General features: G+C 44.7%; 1 protein-coding gene and 1 long non-coding RNA gene across 2 annotated transcripts; one reads left to right on the forward strand and one right to left on the reverse strand.

Moving 5' to 3' along the window:
- Positions 1-801: 801 nt before the first annotated feature.
- Positions 802-20,481, forward strand: LOC148317642 (uncharacterized). Its single transcript, XR_015840016.1, has 3 exons — positions 802-888; positions 3,321-3,394; positions 20,131-20,481. It is a non-coding gene; the product is annotated as an uncharacterized LOC148317642 (long non-coding RNA).
- Positions 17,269-26,362, reverse strand: LOC148317643 (G protein-activated inward rectifier potassium channel 1-like). Its single transcript, XM_088283983.1, has 3 exons — positions 25,568-26,362; positions 20,106-20,322; positions 17,269-19,682 (listed from the first exon to the last, which is right to left on the reverse strand). The coding sequence occupies exons 1-3, from the start codon at positions 26,234-26,236 to the stop codon at positions 19,045-19,047; spliced, it is 1,524 nt and encodes a 507-aa protein (XP_088140109.1). The 5' UTR covers positions 26,237-26,362; the 3' UTR covers positions 17,269-19,044.
- Positions 26,363-26,536: the final 174 nt, after the last annotated feature.

The raw sequence follows: 26,536 nt of genomic DNA on the forward strand, positions 1-26,536 counted from the left end.
TTTCCAAATCTTCGTTCGGACTTACCCTTGTAAAGGAGGTGGAAAACAACAAAGCACAGGTGAGTACAATCTGTTTAAATGTGGGCTGCGGAATGTTATCATCATTCTTATTATTAACACCTGTGATAGTCCAGGAAGCAACGTTACTGTTCCGCTCTCCATTTTTTTTTTATCCCAACTGAAGAGTTCAAGTAAGTCTGCATCTCGAATGTTCCACTTTAAAATGTGCAACATCTTTGCAAAAATCTGAAGTTTTTGTTTTTCTTTTTTAAGATGGCTGCAATGTTCCCCTTTATCCACCAGGGGGCGATATGCGATCTTCTTTGCTCTGTGCTGCAGCTCATGTTTCAGGTAGGACCACACAAATCTCCTACGAAAGTTTTTGGGATGAGTTTTGCAACTCTATAAATCTGATTAGATCCTTTTTACGTCTAAGTACCAAGAACTATAAAACTTGCAGGACCTTTTTGCTGGCGTAGCTGCTCAATTTTTATGGCCCAAATAATACAACGACCACTCAGTATGGTGTCGTTCTACACCGCTAAAAACTGAAACGAGCATAAAAAAACAATAAACATTATTAGATTTGTAAAGCAGACTTTTTGGTAACGCTTGTACTGGATTTGAAAATGGATAAGGAACTTTTTTTATGATAGCACTAGTACAATTTTGGTTTTATTTCGGATTTTTTATATTGTGTGTTTGGCATTCCTAAAAATGTGGCGTGGTCGCTTTAGAGTGCCTCGTCGTCACAGTGTTGGAAAAGCCCAGTTAGATATATTTTTGCTAGCGGATGATTTTCTGGGATAGAAAGTATTTTAGTGGCCCGAACATGAAAGGGGGATGAGTCTGGGAAATGTGCTGATTGCGGCGTTTTTTGATTGACAGGTGAGTCGACACGCCCAATATTGTGTTCTATACGCTGCGATTTTATTTATTTTTAATCCTTCAACTATGACAGCGTTGTTCGCAACACATTTGTTGCGTGTCAAATGTTTCACGCTCCAAATTCAGTTTGACTGCGACGGTTTCACTTCATCGTGGCGGTTTGAGTGTACGGAACACTTTCTCGCTCCGACCCTTTTTCAACCTTTCGCACGTGCGCCGAATGAAAGGAGGCTGAAAATTCCCAAGCCACTCACGTTGGCAAAATCATGGCGACCAAAAGCAGCTGTGCGGTTACACGCGCACGCGACAAAAAGCAGCGCGTATCAGTCGCGACATCAGGACTGCTTCCTGCAGATGACAGATTGATTGAAAGCTCCAACTGAACATCTCATCCATCTTTCCGGCCTGTTTCTCATCCTTGCCCCCACCAGCTGCTCAACTTTCCTCATTTACGTCATCGCGCGCGCGCACGCAGATAAGCAGAAATGGACACACAAACAAAATGAGTCGGTCGTTTGGCATTGTGGCGTCAGTTCGTGCTCGGTGAGTGACCTCCCTCCTACCTGGGCCACGTTAATATTTCTTGATAAATAATAAATTCTGTGTACATGTGACGCCATGGCACCGATGCTATTATTCATTAGCTTCATTATGAGCTAGCATCAAGCTAGCAGATTATTCTTGTTTTTAGCATCAGGCTAGCAGATTTTTCATGAAGTGAAATTGAATCTCTAGCCATGTTTGAAACTACTCGAGTAGTGCACGCAACACTTCCAAATGTCTTTTGTCCATTGAGCTGTAAACTTTTAGCGATGATGCCAGAAAAAAAAAAAAAGATGAATCTATTTTAGACCTAAAGTGACTGGCTAATTGTCTCCAGTGGGTTTCCCTTTCTTGACAGACAGTTGTAAATAGATTTTCGCCGTCACGGCTTATAAACAAGAAAAATATCAAACAATTCTTTGGAAGCGTGGGTGTGCCTTTGGTGGCCAATTAAAATTGACGGCGAGCGAGTAATGGTGACGAATGTGCTGGCGTGGAAGCTGGCTGACAGTGGCGCACGCAAGATAGCTACTAAACCCGCTAACCCTTAATTCATAAAGCCATTTAATTATTGTCGTATGTTAATGCCATATTTGCTTGTAAAATTTAGAATATCTGGTGTCTGATGTTACCTTGGTAACCAGAAGTCACCAACAACTTGCATTAGCATCCGTAGCCTCAAGGTGTTAGCATCAGGGCTAATTTCAAATTTCCCTCAAAGAAATCGCTTGTATCTTAATTGCAGTATTTGTCATAGTTGCCATGTCGACATTAAGTAAAAAGTGAAGGACAAAAAAATAATTTTGCCTGTAATATTGCATGTATCACTTCATTTTTGTGCTTGTTAGCAAGAGCATTTGTCGCACTTCCAAACTCAACTTGACAGCGCTCACAGTTGGTTCGCGACTGAGCCAGAGAGAGAGAAAGAGAGAGTGATTTCTTGTCTTTATGTTGTGTCATATTTGGGAACATTTTGGTTCCAAAAATGCGTTCCCTAACCTGTGTGTGTGTGTGTGTGTAATTGTGTTCTTGTCTTCTCATCTTAATGTGGCCCAAACTTGAATGACATTTTAGCAATGATGATCTTTATATCGTGTGTGTGTGTTGTTGAATCATGTACAGTATGGAAGTCGATGGAGCCTTTGACAGCGTTTGAGGAGGCGGCGGCGGGCGACATTGCAGTGATGTCACTCAGTCCTCTTCCTGTCTGCCCTCGCTAATCGAATCAAGTCGCTGTCGAGCTCTCGAGCCCACTCTAATTCCATCAGATCCGGATCCCCACGCTGCAGGGGAAGGTCGTGCGTCTCTCTATTTCCGTGTGTATTTCAAAACGTGCAGATCAAGCAGCAAGTGCTGTAAAACTCACAGCTTCCCTCCACCGCTTGATAAACGACGAGCCACCTCGCCGTCTGCCGGCGACCTTCAAGGCGACCTTGTTGGCAGTCAGAATAAAAAAAAAATGTCCAAAATGACTGAGGTGCTGAGCGTGTCTCGTGGATGTGTGCGATGGAGACGGGTTCAAAGTAGCACCGCTGGAGTTGAGCTCTCCACTTTTGAAACAGAGGCGTGTGGGCGTCGTCAAACACTCGTCGATCTAATTGCATGCATCTATCCACATTTTTTTTTTTTTCATTTTTAGTAGCTCAACTGTTTCATGCTTTCCGTTAATGGGCACCCGGAGCGAGACGAGAAGTAAACTTCAGTAAAGGTGTGAAATGTTTTGTAGATGTCGATTGTGGGTGGAATTATGCACGCTAATTTGCATAATGTCATTTTTCCCCTGCTCTGATTTGTTTATGTCTGCAAGTAGGCTACACAGCTGCAGTCCCGTTGTCTCATCATTAGTGAAAACTATCTTAGCCACGGGTTTTTGTTTTGTTCTGTTGCAGTGTTGGTTCATGGACGGGGGATCAATAGGAGGGGACTGTGCATGGAGCCCTGCGGGATGCCGTGGCTCACCGAGGTCTGTGTCACATTGACAGTTGTTAATAGAGATGAATTTGAATTCATCATTCCTTTTATGTATTGCAATTGTTTGGCTACTTCTTTGTCGATTAATAGTCGCACCAAAGTGGTCGCAGGTGTTTTGCTCTCATGTTTATGTGATGTCTGCTGCTGTCTTTTGCTCTGACAAGTGAGAGGAACAAAGAGAGACTTTGACCCTTGACCCTTGCACAGTTCATGGTCACCTAATTTTTTCTACTAAGATCTCTCTTTGAGGCGGGCATCACCTTTTCTTAGCCGCACGTTTTGCGCCTCTCCCTCCAACGTTGCTTTCAATCAACATTACACAACAACAGCGGTCGCTGACGTGCCCGTCCGCGCAATTAACGGGAAGCCCGTATGCCGCCAGAGTCCATGTTTGATTTATGACACGAGCAGTGCAGAGTATGCGATCAGGTGTGTGTGTGTGTGTGTGTGTTCCACTTTTGTGCAGTGCCTCGGAGGGAATTGTGTGTTTCATGTTTGCATGGATGAGCAGCGCATGACAGGCAGTAACCCCCGAAAGGGAGCACTGTCTTTATGTTGTCATGTATTTTGCATGAATGCACATTTACATGTTCGCGTGTGTGTGTGTGTTCATTCGACGTATAAACATTCTGTACACGAGCACAAATGCTTCTCATGTTTAGGTTGCTTATACAAAATGAACTTTGCACATTTACTGGAAGAATGCGGCTTTTGTATTCTGAAAAGTTTAACAAGCCGTGTCTTCGGGTATCCGTGACCCGACTTACATATTTTTTTGGGAGAATGATTGCTTTGACTTGCGAGTATAATTTTAGATGGGAACAAGAACAGTGTATGGTGGCAGTGGCAGATTGTGAGAAACGCTTTAAAAAAAATAAATAATAAAAGGCTTCAAGTTGCTTGCCTAAGTCCGCTAGCTTGATGCTAATGCTAGCGCTATAAAGTGGCTAATGAATAGCATCCTCGTGGCGCATGCAATGTAATAATAATCACGGGCATAAATTCTGCATCTTTGTGAGTCTCAAAGTAATTGTGAAAGTCATCTTTTGTCTGATTGACCGCAATATGCTGACCCCCAGTGGCGAGCACGAGCACGGCATTTTCTTCTTACAAAATGTTTTTTGTCTGTTTTATTGTGACTTTTCCTGCGTTTAAAAAAAAAAAAAAAGTGCACTTTATTGCACCATAATGCCGCATTTTTTTATTTCATTTTTACTTTTTACTTTTATTTGTATTGCTTGCAAATTTAATCGACTATCAAAGAAGCATTTTGGTGAAAGATGTGAAAGGCCTCCTAAAAAAAAAAAAAAAGCAGACAGTTTGCATTGTTGATAAATGGATCTTCTCAGCACTGACAGCTGCGCGCTGGCAGAATGATTTTTTTTTCCTCCCTCTCTTTTTCTCCATGGCTGTAAAAAAAAAAAAAAAAAAAAATCGTTCAGGTTTTATAGTTTGAGCGCCACTTTTTTTGTCAGCACATTGAAAATCCATCGAAATACATTTTCTTCTTCTGCTTACCTTCCCCAACAAAGGCGGCCATTTTTATTTCCCCCTCGACATGAATCCAACTCTTCCAGCGACGGCGAATCAGAGCGAGGCTGCTTTACTTTAACGGCTCATTCATTTTTAAGCGCCTCTTGTTCTGGCGCAGCCCCGAGCTGCGCGCTTGTGCCACTGTTCAGTTCACGAGGCGGCTACGACATTCACGTCGTCTTTGCCGAGACGCGACACGGATTCTTTGCCGTTGACATTTTCCACTTCAGGGCCGTCGGTCAATCACAGCGCTCCACTTGAGTAGGCCGATAGATCAGCGTTAACGAGCAAGGGGGTTGGACTTTAATTGCGCCACTCGGGTTGTTCTAATCTTGAAAGCATCCCATAATCGCCTTTTTGTGGTGGTGATGATCTCATTCCCAAATACGCCATTTCGTGTGAGCGCCTCTCAAGCAGAGGGGGGGGAGGAAGTGGCACGTTTTGCAAATCTGGAGTTTTAACCTTCGAAATGGATTTTTTCGCGAAACGTTAAAAGTCATTCATCCCCACCGCCATCCCGCTGCATTCATAATTGTTGTTCAACATCTGCTCACTGGAATTGCCTCATCACGCACTGGCGACAGATTCGCCATTGTTCTTGCGCTAACGTAGCCTTTTAACGTTTTTCAAGAAAATTGCCCTCACCAATGTGTTTTGTTGGTGCTTTGAGATAAGAGTTTAATTCGTTCCGTGACCACACTCGCAGCTCAAAACGCGTCTTAAATTATCGTGCTTTATTGAAATGAATGGAAATGCCATGAACAAAAAAACAGAGCAATGACAATTGGATGCATTGTAATTCATTAATTCTTTAGAGAGGATAAAGAATATATCACAATTTTTCTGACTGCCAATCACTTTTTTTTTCATAGTGACTTTTGCTCGAGTGCGACTTGTATCAGACTGGCTCTCAAAAATCTCAAATTGTGCTGGCTTTCTTTTGGCAGTTGGCAAATACTTTTGGTGTGTTAACGCCAGTGACCAGATGGTGGCAGTAAAGCACCAAAAATATTTGCCATCTGCCAAAAGAAAGTAGTTGTCGTCTAGATTTTAGCTCTGTTGGTTGAAGCAAGATTGTATGACAGAATTTGAAAATGCCACATCTGGAATCCCGGTTGAACATACTCCGGCTTTTAATAAAAAAAAAAAAAATCTCTTTGGTTGGCATGGCGACCCGAGACAACCTGCGTCGATTGGCGCAACCTGCAAGGACACAGTGCAGCGCTCGTACAAACTCATCAATGTTTATTTCCGGGCACGGGCGCTGTAACAAAGACAAGTTGTGTGAGGGTAGACAAACCAGCAGCGGGGAACAAAAAGTGTTCCTTCAAAGACGAAAGCAAAAACCTTCCACGTGTAAATGAGGAACGAGGAATGTCACGGCAAGGTCTCACCAGGACACAAATCCAATTATCGCGCTCATAAAACACCCTCAAGGCTCGGAGGCTCGTCATTTTTCATTCACCTGCCAGGAATTTAGATAAAACGTGATTAATAGGAAACGCGGACGATGATTTCGAGCGAGGATACCGGGATGGGAATTTGCCCGTTGGAGTTCATCGCAAGCAAAAGCTTCCAGTTCCTTTGTGCTCGCCGCCGCCGATCGAAAACAGGCGTAATCGAATCAATCAAGTAATCAAATGTGGAGGTTTCAGCAGCAGCTTGTCGGAGAAACCTCCCGCCCGGACGCAATTTGTCTGCGGCTAATGAAAATGAATGTAAACCGTCTCGCCGTCATCTTTTTAGCGGTTATTTTGACTTTCCCGCCTTACTTCGTGAGCAGATGACGCACGATTGATTCTTCGTCGTCAGGAAGGCCAATGAACGTGATTGGCGTTCTTCCCGTTCCGTCGGTAATCGTCTTTTTGACGTCGTCTTCAATCCCGAGGGCTGGCTCGCTCGCTCGCTCGCTCGCTCGCTCGCTGGCTGGCTTGATCGATATCGCGCGTCGCACCTTCCGATAAACATGAATCTTAAGCCAACGCGGCACATGCGCAGGAGGGGAAAGATGAGTAGAAAGTTATTATTCATGAGTCGACAACATGGCCTCGCCTCTGGCTGCCTTTGGAATCGGGCCGATTAAGCATTTTGGGGAGGGGGAAAATACGTTTGTCCAACATATGGTTAGCCTCGTCGCGTAATTGCCTACATCATTGTTAACTTTCGGTCTCAAAATCGAGCAATGTGCTCACGAAAAAAATATTATTTTTTTTTTTTGGGGTTCAGGTCTCGGTGGAATCTTGGTCACCCACGTCCCGGGAATCTGTTAGAAAATGTTAACGTTTTACAAAAATGTTCAAAAATGAGCTAGGCAACTTTGCTATGAGGTTAGCGAAGCATTTTTTCATTTCAAAATGGATGTTTGCATGAAAATTCTTGAATGTTTTTAATGCGCATGAAGTGCATAATATTATTCCAAAACCCTCAAATTAATTTCTCCAATTACCAGAAAATAAATAAATTGTATTAAAAAAATTCAAACTGTTATGAGAATTTTTCTTTTTTACGGGAAAAATAATGTGGCAATTATTCATGATACTTTTTTTTTTTTTTTTAATTTGAACCCCCCCCAAAAAAATCATAATTTTCCAACTATTTAGTTTTTACATTAGAAGTTTCGGAGAAAAAAAAACTATATTACAATATTATGACATCCGTGATTGCACGAGAATTAACATGCATCACGTGATTTAACTCAAACCACACCCAACTCAAAATTCTTGTCTTATAATCCTTTTTCCGGTGTGAACGTTTTCTGTACGTGTGTCTGATTTGAAGGTTTCACCAAGCGAAACCTGCTGACAGACGAGCGCGCTTTATTGGCCGCATGGCCGTCATCTCGACGTTTGCTCGTGTCCGTCTAAAATCAATAAAAAAAGCCCCACAAAAGGCAGTCAAAGCTCCTTCCCCTGTCTCGCGTTGCGCACCGCAGCATTTCCCGACACTCGGCGAGCCGTTGGACGCCTCCTCCATTAAAAGCTCGCAGCCAACGCAGGAGTTCACGAGGGGCCACCCCTAGAAATCGAGAAATCCGAACAAGCAACTTAATAGCCGAATATTGATTTGTCACGGGACACGCAAATTCAGAGGAGCAATTTCATCCGCCTGTTTTTTTTTTTTTTTTTTTTTTTCCCCCCCCTCGTCATTTCTCGTTTCGCGCGTGGAGAGCTTTATCGAGTGCCTTTTTCCCCGCATGCTGATGAACAGGAAGCTGAGTCACTTCAAGGCCTAATGCCGCTTTATTTTTAAGGTCTCGAACTAAAAATGGACAACGGCGTCCATGATAATGCGAAATATTCTCAAGGAGTGTTCAAGCGTTCAAATTCAGCCGATTAATTTACTCGGCACGGCTTGAATTGATGCAAATGATAAAAGTGCAACTTTGGATGGACTCCAGCGTAAATTGACCTTGCGGCAAGCTAGTCGACGCTTCGCGCGGGCTCCTGGGACCGATTTTAATTAACTGACTGGAAAATATGGGCGTCGTAAAAAAAAAAAAAAGGTGGCTGTGAGTCAGTCCTCAAGTTTTGACTTTAGCGACAAGTCTTGCTCAGTGACAAAAATGTAATTGGACTTTAGCCGTTTTTGCCTGTTTAGCATGCTAGCTAGCTGTGCTAGCGCATTCAAAATTCACGTTTCAACCACCTGCGCGTTGTTCCTTTTACTTGGTTTTCTTCAATTGAACTCTCAAAGAAAAATACATAAAAAAACATAAATCCTAGCTAACGTGTAACTAGCTAGCGGTTAGCTAAAAAGTGTGTTTAACCTAGCTTGGAAGTCAAGTGGAGTCTCGTGAATAACAACGAAAGTAAAATCTAAAAAAAAAGGTCCAAGTCCTAAAATTGGCAACTTGAGTCAAGTCATGTGATGCGAGTCTTTGCACTTCTGCGAGTGCTTTTCAAACGTCCTCCAGATGAGTTGCTGACACTGCAGATTTGCTAGATGTCCCCTTGGGTTTAAAAAAAAAAACATTTTTTTTTTTGGCCCAGGCAGCTGCCAAATTGCCACATCGCAACCCGGGAACTGAACTGGACCATCTTAGCGACCTTCCACGATGTACATACGTTCCCATGGTAACCAGTCCAATTTAGAATACGGGATTGTAAATGTGTTTGAAATCTGGGTTATGGTTTTCGGGTGTAATGAGGATTTAGTCATGGAGAGCAGAATTAATTGGAATTGCTCCAGTCGATTAACCGCGACCGGGATGATGAACCTTGGAGGTCATTGAAACTTAACACAGTCCTGGTGTTATTTTCAAGAAGGCATGCGAATGTTCGCCGATGGTAATCGGATGGATTCTGATTCCGATCGAATCGCTTTTGCTCGAAATTGGCAGGAAGTGACTGAGAGTCTCTCAACGCGCATCCAAATGGATCCTGTTATTTTTGTTCGGTTTTATGGCTTTGGAGTTGAGCCGCATTTTAGAGTTTCACGTTTTTTTGTGAACGTTAAGACTTTCCTTGCACGTGGTGTTCCAGCGCTTTGTCGTTAATTCGTGCAAAATTGGCTTTGTCTTCGAAGGGAACGCTCGCGCGCTTGCGATTACCTCTCAGTTCCGTGGAAGCAGATGGTCCAAAAAAAATTCCTGGCAAACGCAATCGGCGTGAGGAACAACATATCTCGCTTTTTCTCCTCGGGACAAGCCAGCTGTCGCCACGTTGCGTCATCAAACGCGCACGTGAAGACACCGATCAGCCTGGCAATCTAACACGCAATCCGCTCGCGTCTTCTCCTCGCTCACCCGCCGTAACACGGAAGACAATTTCGCACTCTGGTGTGAGTGGGTCACTCCACCGCAACGAGATATTGGATGTGGTCTCGCAAAGGTCGCCCGTGCAACCTGAGGACAATCTTTTAATGCCGCTTCAGGTTATATTAAGTCCGCTTTAATGGATTCGGGTTGACCTCCCCGACCGATAAGGACGTCGAGGCGAGCGCCCGCCTCACGGGACATATGATTAGGAACAGCTGCTGGATTTTATTGAGAGCTGCTTTGTCATCAAACGTTGCCAATCTGTCCCGGAGTTGCCGAGGAACGGCGGCGATTTTAGCGCAAAGCTTCCCGGGCGTCATGAGACTTGAGAAGCCAGAGAGCATGTCGCTCTCTTAACTGCGGCATTCCCTGTGGTATCGATACCACGTTATCGCATTCTGCCGCCCCTCTCAACGAGTCGCCGCCCACCCCAACATGGTGCTCAGCTTTGTCACAGATGGTCCCAAAGCGAACAATCGAGTGCGCACAGAGAAGTGGATACCGTCCTCAGATAGCGGTCGTTATCCGCAAACTCGACTCACTCAAATAATAACAAATTTCCTTTAGCGTATTTCCACCTAGAAAATGGATTCCCCTCCACAAAGTAAATATTGCAAAAACTCATCCCAAAACTCTAAAACATCATTTCTTTTTCGAAATTAATAATGGCTTACAGATGATTGCATCACCGGACATGAACAAAGTTTTGGTGCTTTCCACTAACGACCCAGGCTAAACCTCCCAGACTCTCAAAGCTTGTTTTGCAATTGACTGCGCAAGTTAGCTTCCACATGTGCAAGTTTGTTACGTCTTGTTTGTTGAAATTTTTTTTTTTTTCCCCAAGCGCATACTGTGCCCCCCCCCCCCCTGCCTTGCTGGAGCATAAAGTCAATCGCAACTTGGGTCTTAACACGGCCAGAATAATCAGTCATTTTGTTTTGGCAAAACACTTTTTCCTCGCAGCTGAGTCATGTGTGGGATGCGACGTCGACTTTGGCCGTTATGAACTGTTGCGGTATAATGCCGCAACCGATGCGACAATAACATTGTTTGCCGGATATGAGACATAATGAATAGCAGGCGCCGAGCATTGAGCGTTGTTCTCCTCCAGAAGCGAGGAGGATGAGCCGGGCTGTAATTGCCGTTGTCTGAACCAATCCTGTGGGGACTCGCCGGGTAAATAATGGAGGGCTAATTGATTGGAATTACTCCAGTCAATTAACTGCAACCAGTATAATAAACCTTTCCCGGTCATGGCCGCCGCAATGAGGAGCTAGCGCCAAAAACCGCACTTCAGTAATGATTCCATTAAAATGGGCCGCACATAAGAATCGGACCGAAATGAAATGTTTGAACTGTCCTTTACAAATGTACTGGATTAAAAATATAAAGTAGAAACATTTTAATTGAGTGATTCTTTCACGTACCACTAGAGGGAGCTCATGCACCACGTTGCGTTACTTGTGTCGTACCAAGTCCAATTTTCTTGTTCTTTTGGCGCATTTTGCTTCAACTAATACATTTCTTGTCACTTTTTTTTTTTTTTTTTTTTGCAAATACTGCCAGTCTGTGACGCTCGGTCCCCACATTCATGCACACTTGCCAAAATGTGAGAGCTTGTTTGCTCAGCTGCTGCATTTATTTATTTATTTAAAAAAAAAAAAAATTTTTTTTGAGGGGGGGGCTCACTTCTCGGCTGCAGCGAAAAGAGAAACCAAATCTGTAGACAAACTGTTCATTCTGAGAGTTAATTACCGGCGTACCGTTAATTAACTCTTGGAGGACATGCACGCCGAGAGAATGGATTGTTTGCGTGACTCATTAACAAGGAGAGCGTGAGTTACGTGCCAGCTCGTTTATTGAAATCTGTTTGTGATCTATGTGCGTTGCTGCGTTTTTCCTCTGATTTATTACACTATTATTATTATTACACTGGTTGTTTTTCCAATTTGCAACTTCATTTGCTCTCAAATTTAAATTGCGCTTGACGGTATCTTTGTTAATGCGGAATTCTGAACCCGACTTTTGCATCATATCTCAGATTTGAGTCTTGCAAGTGTATCATGTTGGCCTCCCGGGAAATTGCTTGAAAGTAAATGATGTTCCAATCTAATGCTCGTCTGCCCTTGTAATGCTCGAAAAAAGAAAATGAGAGTTGAAGCATTGAAATGTTGCATACCAAGCCCTTGAGAAGCTTTTTATTTTGTCCGCACTGCTGATGCCATTGTCTCATCTCAGCCCTTCTGGCGTCTGCTACTATTAAAAAAAAAATGTACTCTATTAAGTTTAGTGTGCATGGAAAAAAATCCGCCACTCGCTCGGCCGTCACAGCGGCGCACGCTGGTAAATTTTAGTGCATCTGACTGAAGCAGCGGCAGTAATGATTTTCGTTGGCCCGAGGTCATGTTTTTATTTGGAAGTAAAATGTTTGGCATGCTTTTTTTTTTTTTTTCCTTGTCTAACTAACAAACACAAATTGGGAAAAAGAAATAAACACCTGAAACTCGATATAGTCGTACATGAATCTCGATGGCTGCTGGGCAGATTTTTATTTATTTTTCTCAAATTGCAATTAACCACACAAACATATTCTTCGTCAACTGGCCGGGAAGCAAGTCGGCTGCTGTTCCTCCCACTACGGCGCTCACGCCCTTTTGTACCGATGCTTGCCTGCGGAAGAAACCAAACAAAAACGCCACCCGTGCGCGCGGTTAGCCTGCGCTGGGCACGAAAATAGTCTCATTTGAACTGGGGTGTGTAGACTTTTTAGATGATTGTAAATCACAATCAGGGTAATAATAGGGTTGGAATTTGAATTATAGTAAATTTTTAAGTTTAGTTTTCAGAGAGAGTTTGTTTTTTTATTTTACTTAATTTTTTTCCAAAATGCTTCTTTAGGTTTAGTATTAGTTTTTTTTTTGTTTTGTTTTTTAGATAAATTTATTGTGCCAGATTGAAAAAAAAATCACAGTACAGTATTGTGTAGTATAATTAAAAATATCTAATTTTAAAAAATAAAATCAATCACAAACGATGAATGAATGATATCATTTTTTTTTCTGTTAAATTTTGTTAGTTTTTGACATCCAACAACCTGCAATCCACTCTGGAAGCATTTTTGTCATAACATAATTATAATTTGTTGTTTTGTTGCTCACGTTTTTCAATCTCTAAAAAAATAACGCGTCGCCGCTATTCACTAAATGTTTTCGAAAATCTTTTGTTTGTTGATACCCTACAAAATATGTAAATAGCGTGGGAGATGGGAATATTTTCCAGGGCAAGGAACAAATCTTTATTCCGCTGCCGCCTTGTGAAGGTTCTCCAAACGATCCCCGATGGTGTTGACTGAACGTGTTGCTTTGTGGCTGAGCAAGATGAAACATTTACAGTGCAAATAGATGACAAGACCATGAAAGAGAATTCCCGGTCAAGGTTGTTGAGTATTGATGCTTACGCTCATTTTTTTTTTTTTTTTTTTGCGTATCATTTTATAAAAACGATTTAGTCAGTGAGTGAAGATGCTGGTAGCTGTGCGGCATGGGGGAGGAGAAATGCACAAATACGGAGCGACGTCTCCTCTGTAATGCAAATTTTTGTCGCTAAAAGTAATCAAAAGCAGCCCTCGCTATTCACCGTCGATACGTCACGCATGTTCAAGATTTGATTTGAAATAATAATGACACCGCGTTTGTCTTGCGCCGCACGAAGACGCGAATGTAAACCCGAGCGGCGCTGCTCACTTATTAAAAGATCGATCAAATATTTAGTGGGCGCGAGCCATTTCATCGTAAAACCCGAGGCGAGGGCTTGGCGTTTGTCTCGAAACGCTTTCCCTTCTTTGGATTGAAACGCGCCTCATCTGCTCGCCACTTTTTACATATTTTAGAAAGGAAATTTTGAAATTACGTTAAATTATTATTGTAGGAAATTCAAAACATTTTGGAATCAGTCATCAATATTTTGTTTGAATATAAAATGTCACTATATCTCCACCATTGGTTGCATGGCTGGTTTATTTTGAGCTGCTTTGACGCGGGATAATGAAATTATTTTTTTTCTCTGTGTTGCTTCAACGTCATCGCGTTCTATCATCCTATTTGATGTCGCTGCATTCAAGACGAAGCGTCCTGTAGTGTTCTAGTCACCGTTTGCAAAAGTAACTTTGCAATAGTCCTCGAGGGTTGTTTCAGGATAGAGCGGCTGGAAACAAGATGAATGCTAAACCGTCACTCTGTTTGGACCTCATTTTCGAGCGACGCCGGGTTACTTGCAGCGTTTCATCTTTTCTTCATGTAAATGTATTCCATCGCTTCATCTCAAGGTTGCATTTTAAGCAATAAAAGCACCACGCTTGCCCCGGTGTTGAAATCGATTGAATTGGAAGAAACACTCCGCGTTCACTTAGTTTAAAATCGTCAGCGCTGACGTGCGACTCGATCGCAAGGTCGAGCGCGAGAGCAGAATAATGGCTCGTTGCCGTTACCTGGCGGGGTGGCCGTCTTGATTGCGGGAGTGGAACCGAGCGATGAACGGTGATTCAGGGAGATGGAGCCGAGCGCTATTTACCTGAGCTGCCTGGAGAAGCTCTGTCGGCACAAGTGGAGGTCGGTCTATGACGCACATGCCGCGCGTTTGCTCAAAAAAAAAAAAAAAAAAAAAAAATCAACATTTTTCTTCTGATCTTCGAAAATGAAATACAGCAGACTTGTACGATATACGACGCAGACGGTACACATTTGTTAACCGATGGCGCTTGTTGATGATGTCATCAAAAGCCGCCATCCCCCAAATCCATGGGAATGCTAAGCTAACTCGCTCCGTTAGCAAACTAGCTAACAAGCTACTGCTAGCTAGCTGGCGCGGCTCAACGGCATCTTTCAGAAAAAGCAGAAAAAATATTAATAGGTCTCGTTTGGGGTCGTTAAAACTTTCGTCCATAGAAAAAATATATAAATAAAACAAAATAATTATAAGCTCACACTAAATTTATAACGATGTGTTTTACGATTTAAAAGCGCTTAAATTGTCTGTAAAAGTTTCCACTGAGCAGGCAGACTTTTGCTTTTCATCACACATCTCTTTGCCATCCTTCGTTTGTGTCGCTTCACAAAATAAATAAATCAAGCATGAGTCCGTGTCGCCAACACGTTGTGCGGTAATAGCGGCCATGTTTATTTATGGAGACCTTTTGGCAACCCGTTAATGGCTTGTTGTCATGCGCACGGGTCAAAGTTGCATGATTCCGCATCCCGTCGAACTAACGATGCCGTGCTGTTTTCCTGCCGCCTTTTTTTTTTTTTTCGCGCTCATTGACTATGGATGAGCATCTGGTCAGTGCGGATGTTCAGTCAGATTGCCGCGCTCCTCCCGAGAGCGTCTCACCGTGCTTCCGAAGCCGGCACGAGGATAAACAACGTGCCGCTCTCCCACGTCATGATGACAATGACTCACGTTGTTGTGGAAAGTGCCCAAAGAACGTTTTGAACTTGAAGACATCATGATGATGACTCCTTTTGTGTGGGTACGTTGAAGGCTACACGTGCAAAACAACAAAATCTAAAAACGCGCTATTTGTGGGGTAGGATGACTTGTAACTTTTGTCGTCTAACATTGAGCTGTCATTTACAGGGATATAAAAGTCTACACACCCCTGCCAGGTTTTTGTGATATCAAAGAAATTAAAACTGAAAAAAAAAACAATTTCCACTTCTGGTTAACCTCAAATAAAGTTCAGCTGTTCTAGTGGGCTTTTTAAGCAGTGAACAAATATTAATGTGGAATTGATGTTTTCTTCTCAGATAAAGTGGCATTTTCCATTTTATCTTTTTAAAACCTTTTTACTGGCTATATCATTTTAATCGCACGCATTTTGTTGTCAGTAATTGATTGAGAACTTTCAGCAGACGTGTTGCGAACGGTCGTGAAAATCCAGCCTTCCCAGCGGACTCGGCCTCAGGCGACCATGCGAACGAGCGAAACACACTTTTGCGCCGGCCGACAACTGTCGTGATGCGATGGCTGCCGTCCGTCGGGACCAATCGAGAAAACACTTAAAGAGCACTTGAGAGCGACAAGAACACGAGACAGTGCTGAGAGCTCATCCTGGATTTTGGTCCACAGGAGACTGGAAGGATTACGGATAGAAATGTAGGGCGAGGATAGAAAAAAAAAAAAAAAAACAGTCCTCGTCGGGTCAATTTAGTCTTTAACGAAGCCTAACATCTTTTTGCAATGTGGGAGGAAGATTTAACCGCGCTGCAATATTAAAATACGTAAATACGTTATTGGGCTGCAAATATTCACGAGGTCGGACATTGATTTTTGCCTTGACAGATTGTAAAGGTTATCCGAAAACAACTTTATAAATACAATTTCTGCAAGCACATCAGCAGCCGGGGGCTTTATTGACCCGACTGCAGAGGAGGGCAAGCCTTTATTTATAAAAATGCATTTGTGAAATAATTAGAAGCTATATTACCGGTGCGTTAAAATGACGAGAGAAACTGCGATAAGTCTCCATGCTGAAATTTTGCCTCAGTGGGTGCTGCTGGTTTGCTTAGCAACAGTGTTCGAATGAGCTTAACCGCCAACCAACATGATTACAATTACTACGCGGGCACAACTCATTTTTCATTTTACGTTTGACAGTAATGATATGAGAAGCGGCGGTGAAGCAAAAAGTGGAGTGATCAATTTCTCAAGTCCAAAATTAGGATATGTTTTCTTCACGGACGGTTAATCGGCATTGTGTGTGTGTGTGTGTGATTTATCATCTAATATCATCTCAGTGCTTCTCAAATAGTGAGGCGCCCCCCCAGGGAACACGTGCTACAATAAAGTGTAATTGCACCTCCACTCCAGTAGGTGGCAGTGGTGCGCTCCTTGCCCATTGTGGGCAGCGGGGATTAAATACGGTGTAGGTTTGTTTTTACAACAAAAATGCTATTGTTTATAGTTGCGGGGGGGCCGCGAATGGGTTTATTCAGAAAATATTTGAAAAGCACTGTGCTATCTTAAAGTAGACAGGGGTCAAAGTGAAAACTAGCCCCTCCCCCAAAGCCACATGACGGCCATTTCATGTCCAATATATACCAATAGTCAACATTTTGAATTCACCTGGGGCGAGTTTTAAATGAAAACAGATTTGATCCGTCAAAGCTCAGCCTTGCATTCGAGGCTTTTTCATATTTGATGTTTGTTGATTTAAGCGTCACAGCAGGTGGCGCGTGAAGCCACCAGGGCTTTTCCTGCAGCCCGAAAGTATTATACCAACACACACGGCTCTGATTTCAAAGAATTTATTCAGCGCTTGCGAAATGATTTTTGTTTTCTTTCCCGAGCTCCTTTTTTAAGCGACAACACTCATCCTGCCCCCTTAAAAGCATCGCAAGTTGTTTGACATTTTTCATAAATCAATTTCGGGATGGAAGGATGTTATTCAACATGGATTTGTGGCATTGACTTGTTTTGTCACATACGATCTCGCTCTGCAGAAATTGCCCCAGCGACAAAGTGTATAAAAGTAGCGGATACAAGTTGTACTTTTTACATTATGGCTCGTTTCTTAGTGGGACACAAATGAAAAAGTGCACGTTGACAGAAAATAACCAGTGGCAACTTGCTCGTGTTTGTCTTCCACTCTTGACGAAGTCACAGTGAGTTCTCAAAATCAATACAATAAATAAAAGGCTCACCTAGTTACCATAGCAATCAAGGTCGGTCTTTTCTGCTGACATCACCGTGGCGACGCCCCCCCACCCCCCCCCCCCTCTTGGTAATTACGACAATAAACACACGCGCGCATGTTTCGATCGAAAATGTTATCGACCCGACTCGTCGGTAATTTGAATGGGTCAACCGCCCACTTGCTAACCCCCGTTGTCACTCTTGCGCAGCCGCTAAATTTAGAAGAGGTAGACGCGTTTTTTTTTTTAATACCTTCATTACGCCACAAAGCAACTTGGATCGCTGTGAAAATGTTTCCCTGAAGCCAATAAAAATAGGTGATCGTTGGGCTATGAGCTATCTTTAAAGCTATGATGTAAAGTACGCTAATGCTAATGTGCTAACGCTCGATCTGGTTTTGGGCAAAAACGATCAAGAGAAAGGAAGGGGTTAGCAAACGAGCACGGCGACCGTTAGTGGCCGACACTTTGGTGCTTTGTTTACAGATAAAGTGTATTTCATCTCGTAAGAAAGTCGGTGAGAGAAAGGAAGAAGCTCAAGGGCAGAATGTTGGGGGCACAGATGGCGAGCTAGCAAAAGAGACTCACAGTAGGAGCGGATGGATGGCTTATTGTCTCTCGAAGGGTAGGCGGCAAATCAAAGCTGCAGGTGAATTTACAACCGTTATCACGGTTATTTATCGTCTGCAATGCCCATGCGGCGTATACGCGAGGCTTCACTTGCTTCACATTTTGTTATGTTGCCTCGGGACATTCCAAGCTGCAGATTTTTTTTTGATTTTTTTCGTTGTCTCTTGCGACAATTCTTTTCACTTTGTGCTTGGTTTTTTGCTCAAATCCAAACCAGCAAGGTTTTGTGTTTTCGAGCTGGTTTTGATTAGTGATGGGGAAAATGAAGCTTCTAATTTGCTTCATGAACCAGTGGTTGTATTTTGGAGTCCTCTAGGTGGCGCTGTTGGTTTAAATAAAGAGTTTTTAAAAAAATGGCAAGTCAGTGTGCTTTCTGCCCAATGTTGAACAGAGAGCGCCATCTACAGGAGTCCAAAAATACTACAACTGGTTCATGAAGATTTGAAGCTTCATTTACCCGTCACTAGTCTGAGTATGTCACCAGCAAGACCAGAAGCAAAACAAAACAAGATTCGAACAGTCGACCCTTCAGTCACTGGGCGACCCCTTTCTATGAACCAGCTTGTTGATGGGACCGTGTCAGGTCGTTGGTTGGTTGAGAGGTTTGCCCCGTGGTTGAAGGTTCGGGTGTTTGAGTCTTGGCGTAATTTTGCTGCTGGTCTTACCAGTAAAACCAGCACGAAAGCACAAGGCCATAGTGGTCGAGGTTGGTTTTGTTTTTTTAGCTGTCATCGTTGGGACCTTATTCGTCCAGGTGTGTGTGGCTTCTCTGAATTTCCACCACGTCTGTTGAAATGTAAATTACGTAACTGTTCCCTGCAATTTTCCTCACGGAACTTCTTTTTTCAGACGGTTCACACCCTCGGTTTGAAATGACACGGAAGGGTTCGTTTACACGCGGTGCAACCGGAGTCCCCGTAATCAATTTTGGAATAAGGCTGAAACATAACAAAATGTGGAAAGCGTGAAGCGATGCGAATACTTTCCGGATGCACTGTGAAGCCTGGATTCATCTCAAAAGTTTGTCGTCACAAATTATCGGTCTGCGTTCATTCGCCGCAGTTTGGGGGGCAAGTTGTCCTCCGGACGCCCGCCAGCGCAGGCGGCCGCCGCAGTTATGACCGCCGGCGGTCTGTGCCTCTCCAGCTCCACCTCCTCTGCGGACAAGAGCTGGACCTGCTCCTCCGGCCGGCCTCCTTGGCGAGCAGCGGGGATGGAGCTGGACCTGAGCCTCTGGATGCTGAGCGGTAGGTCGCCCGTACTCGAGGCCTTCCCGCCGGGCAAGGGCACCGCCGTCTTCACGCCCCTCCACACTTGCTCTTCTCTGGTGGAGCTCATCCGCTGCAGTTTGCTCGGCAGCCTGGTGGCCTGGTCCTCCGCGGGGTCCACGTTGTCGGCCGAGAGGAGCCGCCCCCTGCGGCCGCCTCGGCCGGCGTTACCCAGCGGAGGGGAGGAAGTCGTCGGGGCGACAGGCAGAGGGTTGGGGGACGTCAGCGACGACTTCTCCTCCTGCTCTTTGACGCTGTACGGCGGGGTGGGCACCTCGAAGGTGTTGTGAAACTGAGAGTAGTCCACCCTGAAGAAACCTTCCTCCAGAGACATGACGGGCAGGAAACGATGACCCCACAAGACTTCATCTTCCGTGTAAGACGTCCGGGCTTGACATGTCATACCTGGCACAGGGAGACGAGTCATCAATCGGGGAGGAATATTTCAAACGGCAACGAGTGCAAAAGACGAATGTCGCGTGGGAAATTGGGCCATGACGTAAAACCGGACGGCCATGGAGTGAAGTGAAAATCGGAGAATTGTCTCAGGGAAGAAAAGACAGAAATGGAGACGCGCTTGAGCCGTTGCATTATTCACGCGCCATTAATTAAACATTCGGTTAAATATTGCATTTCATGTGAGAGAAAAATGCTTGAGGCTAATTTCACACAAATTATGAAGGGAAGACTTTAGTTATTCGTTAAATACGAGGTTTCCCCAACTTTATCAGCTCAAGACCAAGATTAGAAGTCGACCCCGACTCAATCAATGTAATTTCTTTTGCCCGTTTGGGAACTCTCCGGGAAACGTGACGGCTGATCTCTAACCGGTGGTCTCTACGATGCCTTCCAGGATGACGACGATCTCAAACTGCTCGTTCATGAGCGAGCGTTGCGACAGGTCGAAGAACGGGCTCTTGCTGTTGATCTCGTGGCAGATGGTGAGTGGCGACACCAGGAAGAGTTGGTCGGCGCCCGTGCCGAAGCCCACGTCCAGCTCGCACTGATCCAGGGGCAGGAACTCGCCTTCTGGGGTCTGACGAGACTGCGGGAAGCAAAACAATAAGGACTTGACAACCAGCATCATTTTTTTTTAAATCACTTCAGCTGCCGGATTTTCGCTGGTGGCTAAAATGGCACCGAGCGACTTTGAGTCCAATCCTCCCCCAACCTTAAAGGAACTTGAACGCCTTCATGACTGGACCTGAGCTGCTAGCTCGCAAACTGGACCTGAGCTGCTAGCTCGCAAACTAGCGCATGCTAACGGGAGCATCTGCACGTCGCAACACGTGAAGGTGAGGTGTGAATGTGTGATAATCTCCCGTAGCTTCCGGTGTTTCATAAAAACAATCCGGGGGGGGGTGATCTTCTCCACTGCTAAAAAAAAAATAAAAAATTAAAAAATATATATTTTTTTTAAATTGCTTCATTAGGCTGTAAAGACAAAACAATTTTGTGCTCTGCAGAAAGCCTAATGGACTGAAGTCATCTTTCAGTCTCTAATTTAAAATGTGCAAACACAATTATAAGAGGAGAGAAGAAATAGAAGACGTTTTTGTAGCAATGGACACGATGGCGTTGATGAAAACGCGTTTGTCAACCAAGTGACGCTAAACGCTAACGACAATGTCGCGCCCCGTATTTATTCTGCTTCCTGCTTCCTTTTTTTTTTGAGGAAGTGAGCGGCCACAGATGGCAAACCGTCATTTGTATTCACAGCGATGCGAAGGACAGGAGGGTGTGACATTTCACAGGAAGACGTCTGCGCCCACAGATCCTTGGCCCGCCCCGCGAGGACGACGTGTTTTCCAGGTGCTCCAACTCCGCCTAATCGACATACTCCAAAAAAAGACAAAAAAGTACATCTTGCATATCTTTTCCAAAAGAAAAAAAAAATCACTTTCATTGCCATTGACGGATATCGACGTCAAAAAGTACAGAATCAGTTAATCGGCTGACGAAACACCGCAGAAGTCTTAAAAGAATACCTCCTGTGCGGTTTGCTTTTTCTTGGCCCTTATTCCCCCCCCAGAAAACGGAGCACCCTTGACAAGACGGGATTAAAACACGTTGGCCTTGTATTTTGAGTCCTTTTCAAGGTCGTGTCTTGCCAACGGGTCGGACGTTTTTTTGTTTGTTTTTTTGGTGCTATTTTGCTCTTCCAATTTGGATGTTCTCCGCTTTAAAGCAGTTCCAATTAAACTAGACTCGATCGCCAAAGCAATTAAGCTAGCCGTGTCCGTTTTAGCCTAGCTTAGCGTTTAGCATGACTTCCTCGTTTTTTGTTTTTTTTCTTGTCATCCCTTCGTGACTATAAAACGACAGAAATGTAGATTTGCAGCCACGTAGCCGTCGTTTGCTGACTTAGGAGCGGCTCTGCAACGGGTTTAGACGCTCTAGTCGCTAACTGAAGCTGTAGCTAACGAGCTAGCTGCTTCTATTACTTGCCGGAAGTCACATGACCGCCGGTGAAGCTTTTTGGGGCGATGGCTGTGATTCTTTTTTCGTAATTCCCATTTTTCTCGATTCCGCCGTTGTGCTTGCAGAGGTCAGCGCATTTCTGCGTTCTATTGATTTATTAATGAAAGCAGCATTTCACATAAATGACAATTCAAGGTCGGCTAACTTTTTCCAGTTAATATGAATTATGTAGACGTGCGGGCCGCCAAGGCGAGGTCGTTATTCAAGGGGGTAATTTAATTCCGGGTACATGCTGTATGTTAAGTCGTGCCGTTGGGATGTCCGAGTGAATGTTGCATAAATGAAACAAAAGGCAAAAATTGATGTTGACGTTTAGTGCCGATTTTACTCTCTATCATAAGTGCGGGTATTGATTAGTTGTGCAAGCGAGGATGAATAAGCATCTATCCTTGGCTAAAATATGGATGATTCCTAATGTGAAAATATTCTTCATTTGAAAGCATTTAGTATTGAATCGTCCAATCCAATTTGGGCCCCAAATCGTTCTTCGCTGTTTTATCCGGCATTTTATAAACGCGAGCATTAACCGACTCGTAAAACAAGCAATCAGCGCATAATGGAAATTGGGGTCAATTTCGACCACGCATAAAAAAAGGGGGGATGTAAATAACGGGCATAGTGGCCGTGTAATCAAGTGATTCTTGTCTGGCAAAATCCAAAGTATCCAGGCCGTGCAACGATTTACAACCTGCGTCTACTACGCCCGCTAAATCCACATCACTTGATGGCGGCAAGTTTGCGCAGCACCGCATCATTATTATCAGTTCAGATTTATGACATCACGCTTCATTTCCCTCCCTCCCCCGCCCCCCCCGTCGTCTTCAAGGGCCACCCGTCTGACTCTGACCTTGAGCCGTGTGTCGTTTCCATCGGGCTCGTGCAACACTTCATTTATTGTACAGACGCAACACCGGTGCCGTTGACCTTGAGCGCGTCCCCTCAAAAGGCGCCGACATACACATGCAGCGAAATGAATGAGTCCTTTTTTCGAGGATAAAGAATAAATGTTATATGATGTCTATGTGAGATTTTGATTGGAAAACTGCAACTATCGATGGCAATCGTTAGCATATCTATGGCATTTTGCATCGTTTGTTAGCATGAAGCTAAACGGTGTTTCCTAAGGCGGCGCTGTGTGGTTGTTTGAAACGCACAATGTGTAATTCTCTTTTAGTGTTTCATTTGACAGTAAACTTCAAAGTAAACTTTAAGTTCATTGCCGATCGATATTTCTAAAATCCCATAATACCAGTGGCGGGCGGTCAAGGCCTGCCAGGCCTTCTCTGCTGGCCTCACATAATCAATAAATCATGAACATATTCTTCACATTGATGTCATATTATATCAGAGTGTTTAATTTTCAAGTTAAAAATTTTGTCCAATCAGAATTCAGCTAGCTCCTGTTGCCGGGCAGATTTCATGAAAATGAAATATATTCTTGATTTTTTTTTTTTTTAAACCACCATGGCCGAAAGAGTGTGAAAAGTGCGGATTTAATTGCAGATACACTGGAGAGGATATTTTCAAGAGAAGCTAGGTCGTCCGACGCTCGCTCAGTAGTGCGTAAGTGTCTTTCTGTATCTTATTTCTCCAGCCATGGCGTCATAAATGATGGTAATATGAGGGGGGTTGATTCAAGTCGGACTAAGTAGAACTTCACTAAAGGCCCGAGTGAGAAATGCACGTCACTGCATCATATAGTCCAGCTCGCTTTCTTTTTGCATCTCTTGTATTGGATATCAGGTGTACCTAATGTTGTGGCCAGCGTGAGTGTACACGCAGCGACTTCTCTGTGACTTTCCTCGAGGGGGGGCTGAAACTGTCACTTGAGATCATCACGCTGCTCCATCGGGACAAAAAGCCGACAAACTCTCTGAGTCACAACAAAGCGGCGTCGGCGCTCACTTTATCGCCTGGAAAAGATTGTTATTCCGAGCACACAAAGGCCTTGGACCCACCGGACTACAATGACACCACATCAATCTATTCCGCCGCCTCGTAGGAGATGCCAGACAGAAGTTAGCGGCTGTAAATTGTACAAAATAACATCCGCCATCCGGGTTGCGCATTTGCAAAGTCCGCTAAGTACACCAATTGGCTCCATTCCGCTTTTAATGAAAGCATATTTTGTACCCCACTGACATTGTCCCCTGGGGCGCCGTCCGTCTGAGGCTGAGGACATTTAGAGCCGGGCTGAGAGCTTTTGCGCTGACTGAGGCAGGACGCCGTGTGATGACCGTCACGCTGCGGGTCCGCGCAGCTGAGCCATGAAGGAGCAACATCACGCACGGGCGAAAGTAGACGTCGTCATGGGACTGACTCATTTCATTTCATTTGCCGACGCGCGCACGGTAGCGCCGTGGTTAAGTGCATCGGCCTCGTACGTTTCTGTGGTTTGGATTTGGAATCTGGTTCAGCTCGTTGAAGACACCCGGCAGCCCGCACTCAACGTGGCTCTCGATTTGAATTTTTGAACATAAAAATCTTGACGGTGTGATAACAGCGCTCACCACTAGATGGCAGACAATCATTTGAGAGCAACTCCAACGCCAAGACTGGACTGGGTCCTGGCAAGAAAACCGAACCAAATTAGGTCAAGAAAATGGTGTCCATTCAGGTAAAAAAATAAAAAGAAATTAAAACGCAAACCGCGAAGACTGACAGACTTATGATCATATCAAACCAAGACTATCTTAAAACAGCAGAGATGACCACCTCGGGGTGAGTAAAACTCTCTCAACTTCCTTCTGACATTCACTTTTTAGTCTGACTCTGAAAATCTTCAGCCATAACGACAACGCTGTTTTTATTCCTCGCAAGAACCGTTGACAGTTCGTTTGAAGTACCAAATTTGTGTCCTCCAATAATATGAGCAACTCTTAATAGTATCACAAACGTGTATTGCGGCCAGTCCAGGATGTACTCCGCCTTCAACTGCTCACCCGTGACTCGACTCGAAGGAAAATAAGCGGTGTAGGAAATTTCCTATTCAATCTGCACTTTTCTTATTGACTGGCCGCATTTTGATTGCACGGTGCCATAACATGACGTGCGGTGTTAATCACACTGGCCCTCAGGGGTCACAATTCAATTCTGGAGACAAATGGAAATCCAATGCAGGCCTGTACAAAGTGCTCAGAAACCAGAATGAGTCATTTCAGAAGAACGGAGGTGGTAAAAGTATTCACATGTCGTAGATGTGGCGATACCTGTGTGATGGGGAAAAAAAAGACCCTGGTAAAAGTATAGAAGTAAAATTTACTAATTTTTATAACTTGGGACAATTAAAAAAAAACACGTTTTTATTAACTTGCGCAGTGTTAAAAAATGTCTATAATTCCATATTTCAATGCCCTTTGAGATTGTGCTGCGCCTTCTAGTGTGAGTGCCGTGGTCACCAGGTGGCAATGTACTACAAAACGCGCAAAAAAAAAGCAACATTTCCATAATACAAATTATTTTTGACGAGGGGAAAAGAATATGAGGGATGTTAAATTCACTTGTCTACATGTGTTGCGCCACCGTTTGTGTTCAAATTTTCGCAGTGTCATAACGACTACACCATCAATGCGAGTTTCATTACCACGTCTATGGCGTTTTGCATGGTGTGTTTTAAGTTAGAGGAATTTTTTTTTACATGGCTCGTTTTTGTTTTACTCGACCGTAAACTTCTAACAAGAGTGCCAATAAACAGCTTGTCCTCTTTTTGTTCTTTCTTTTTTTTTTTTTAAGAAGTGCTCACTGCCAAACTGGTTCTTATTTGGGACCGCAGAAAAAGGGCTCAACTGAAAAGTCCGCTCCCTCCTTACCTTGATGAGCTTGCACCTGATCTGCGCGGAGACCATGTGGCTGTTCCTCAGGTTGCCCACCCTGAACATGAGGCACAGCTTGCCGTCCCGTTGCGAGATGACGGCGTCCTGACTGAACATGAGCGTCTCGGCTCGCTTCTTGGGCTGCGACATCTTGATGAACATGCAGCCGATGAGGAAGGCGTCCACGATGGAGCCCAGCAGCGACTGGAAGAGGAACAGGATGATCCCCTCGGGGCACTTCTCGGTGATGTAGCGGTAGCCGTAGCCGATGGTGGCCTCGGTCTCGATGAAGAAGAGGAAGGCGGAGGGGAAGTTGTACACGTTGGCCACGCACGGTGTGTAGGACGCGTCGTGGCCGCCGCGGCTCAAGTCGCCTCGGATGTAGGCGATGAGCCACCACATGGAGGCCATCACCAGCCACGCCACCGTGTAGGTGAGGATGAAGATGAGCAGGTTCCAGCGCCACTTGAGGTCCACCAGGGTGGTGAACAGGTCCGAGATGTAGCGGCTCGTCTCGCCGCCCAGGTTGCCGTGCTGCACGTTGCAGCGGCCGTTCTTCTCCACGAAGCGCTGCCTCTTCCTCTTGGCCGGCGCGCAGAAAGTCATCCCCCGGCTGGTGTTCACCACCGGGTAGTCCTCGCCGAATTTCCTGCGTATGGCTGCCATGGTGCGGATCGATCGGCCCTTTCCTTCAAGCGCTCACGACTTGCCGTTGGCGCAAGTTTGCCGCCCTGCGCCCCAGCCCGCCCGGCCACCCCCCCAGCACGGCAAGAGCAGAGCGCATCCAACCCGCAGCTCTCATCTTCTGAGGTGCAAAACTGCGAATGCACGCGAGTCTCTCGCGTTCGAGTGGCGCGCGCGGATTCTGCGCACGGGGCCGAGCGCGCGCGCGGGCACGCACGGTCCTTTGACGCAAGTGGCAACTTTCCCTGCGTGATCAGCGCGCTGCACTCCGTTCGGAACAAA

This window comes from Idiotropiscis lumnitzeri, chromosome 20 (genome assembly GCF_059441095.1).
Source record: "Idiotropiscis lumnitzeri isolate Australia: NSW breed Sydney's pygmy pipehorse chromosome 20, RoL_Ilum_1.0, whole genome shotgun sequence".
NCBI lineage: Eukaryota > Metazoa > Chordata > Actinopteri > Syngnathiformes > Syngnathidae > Idiotropiscis > Idiotropiscis lumnitzeri.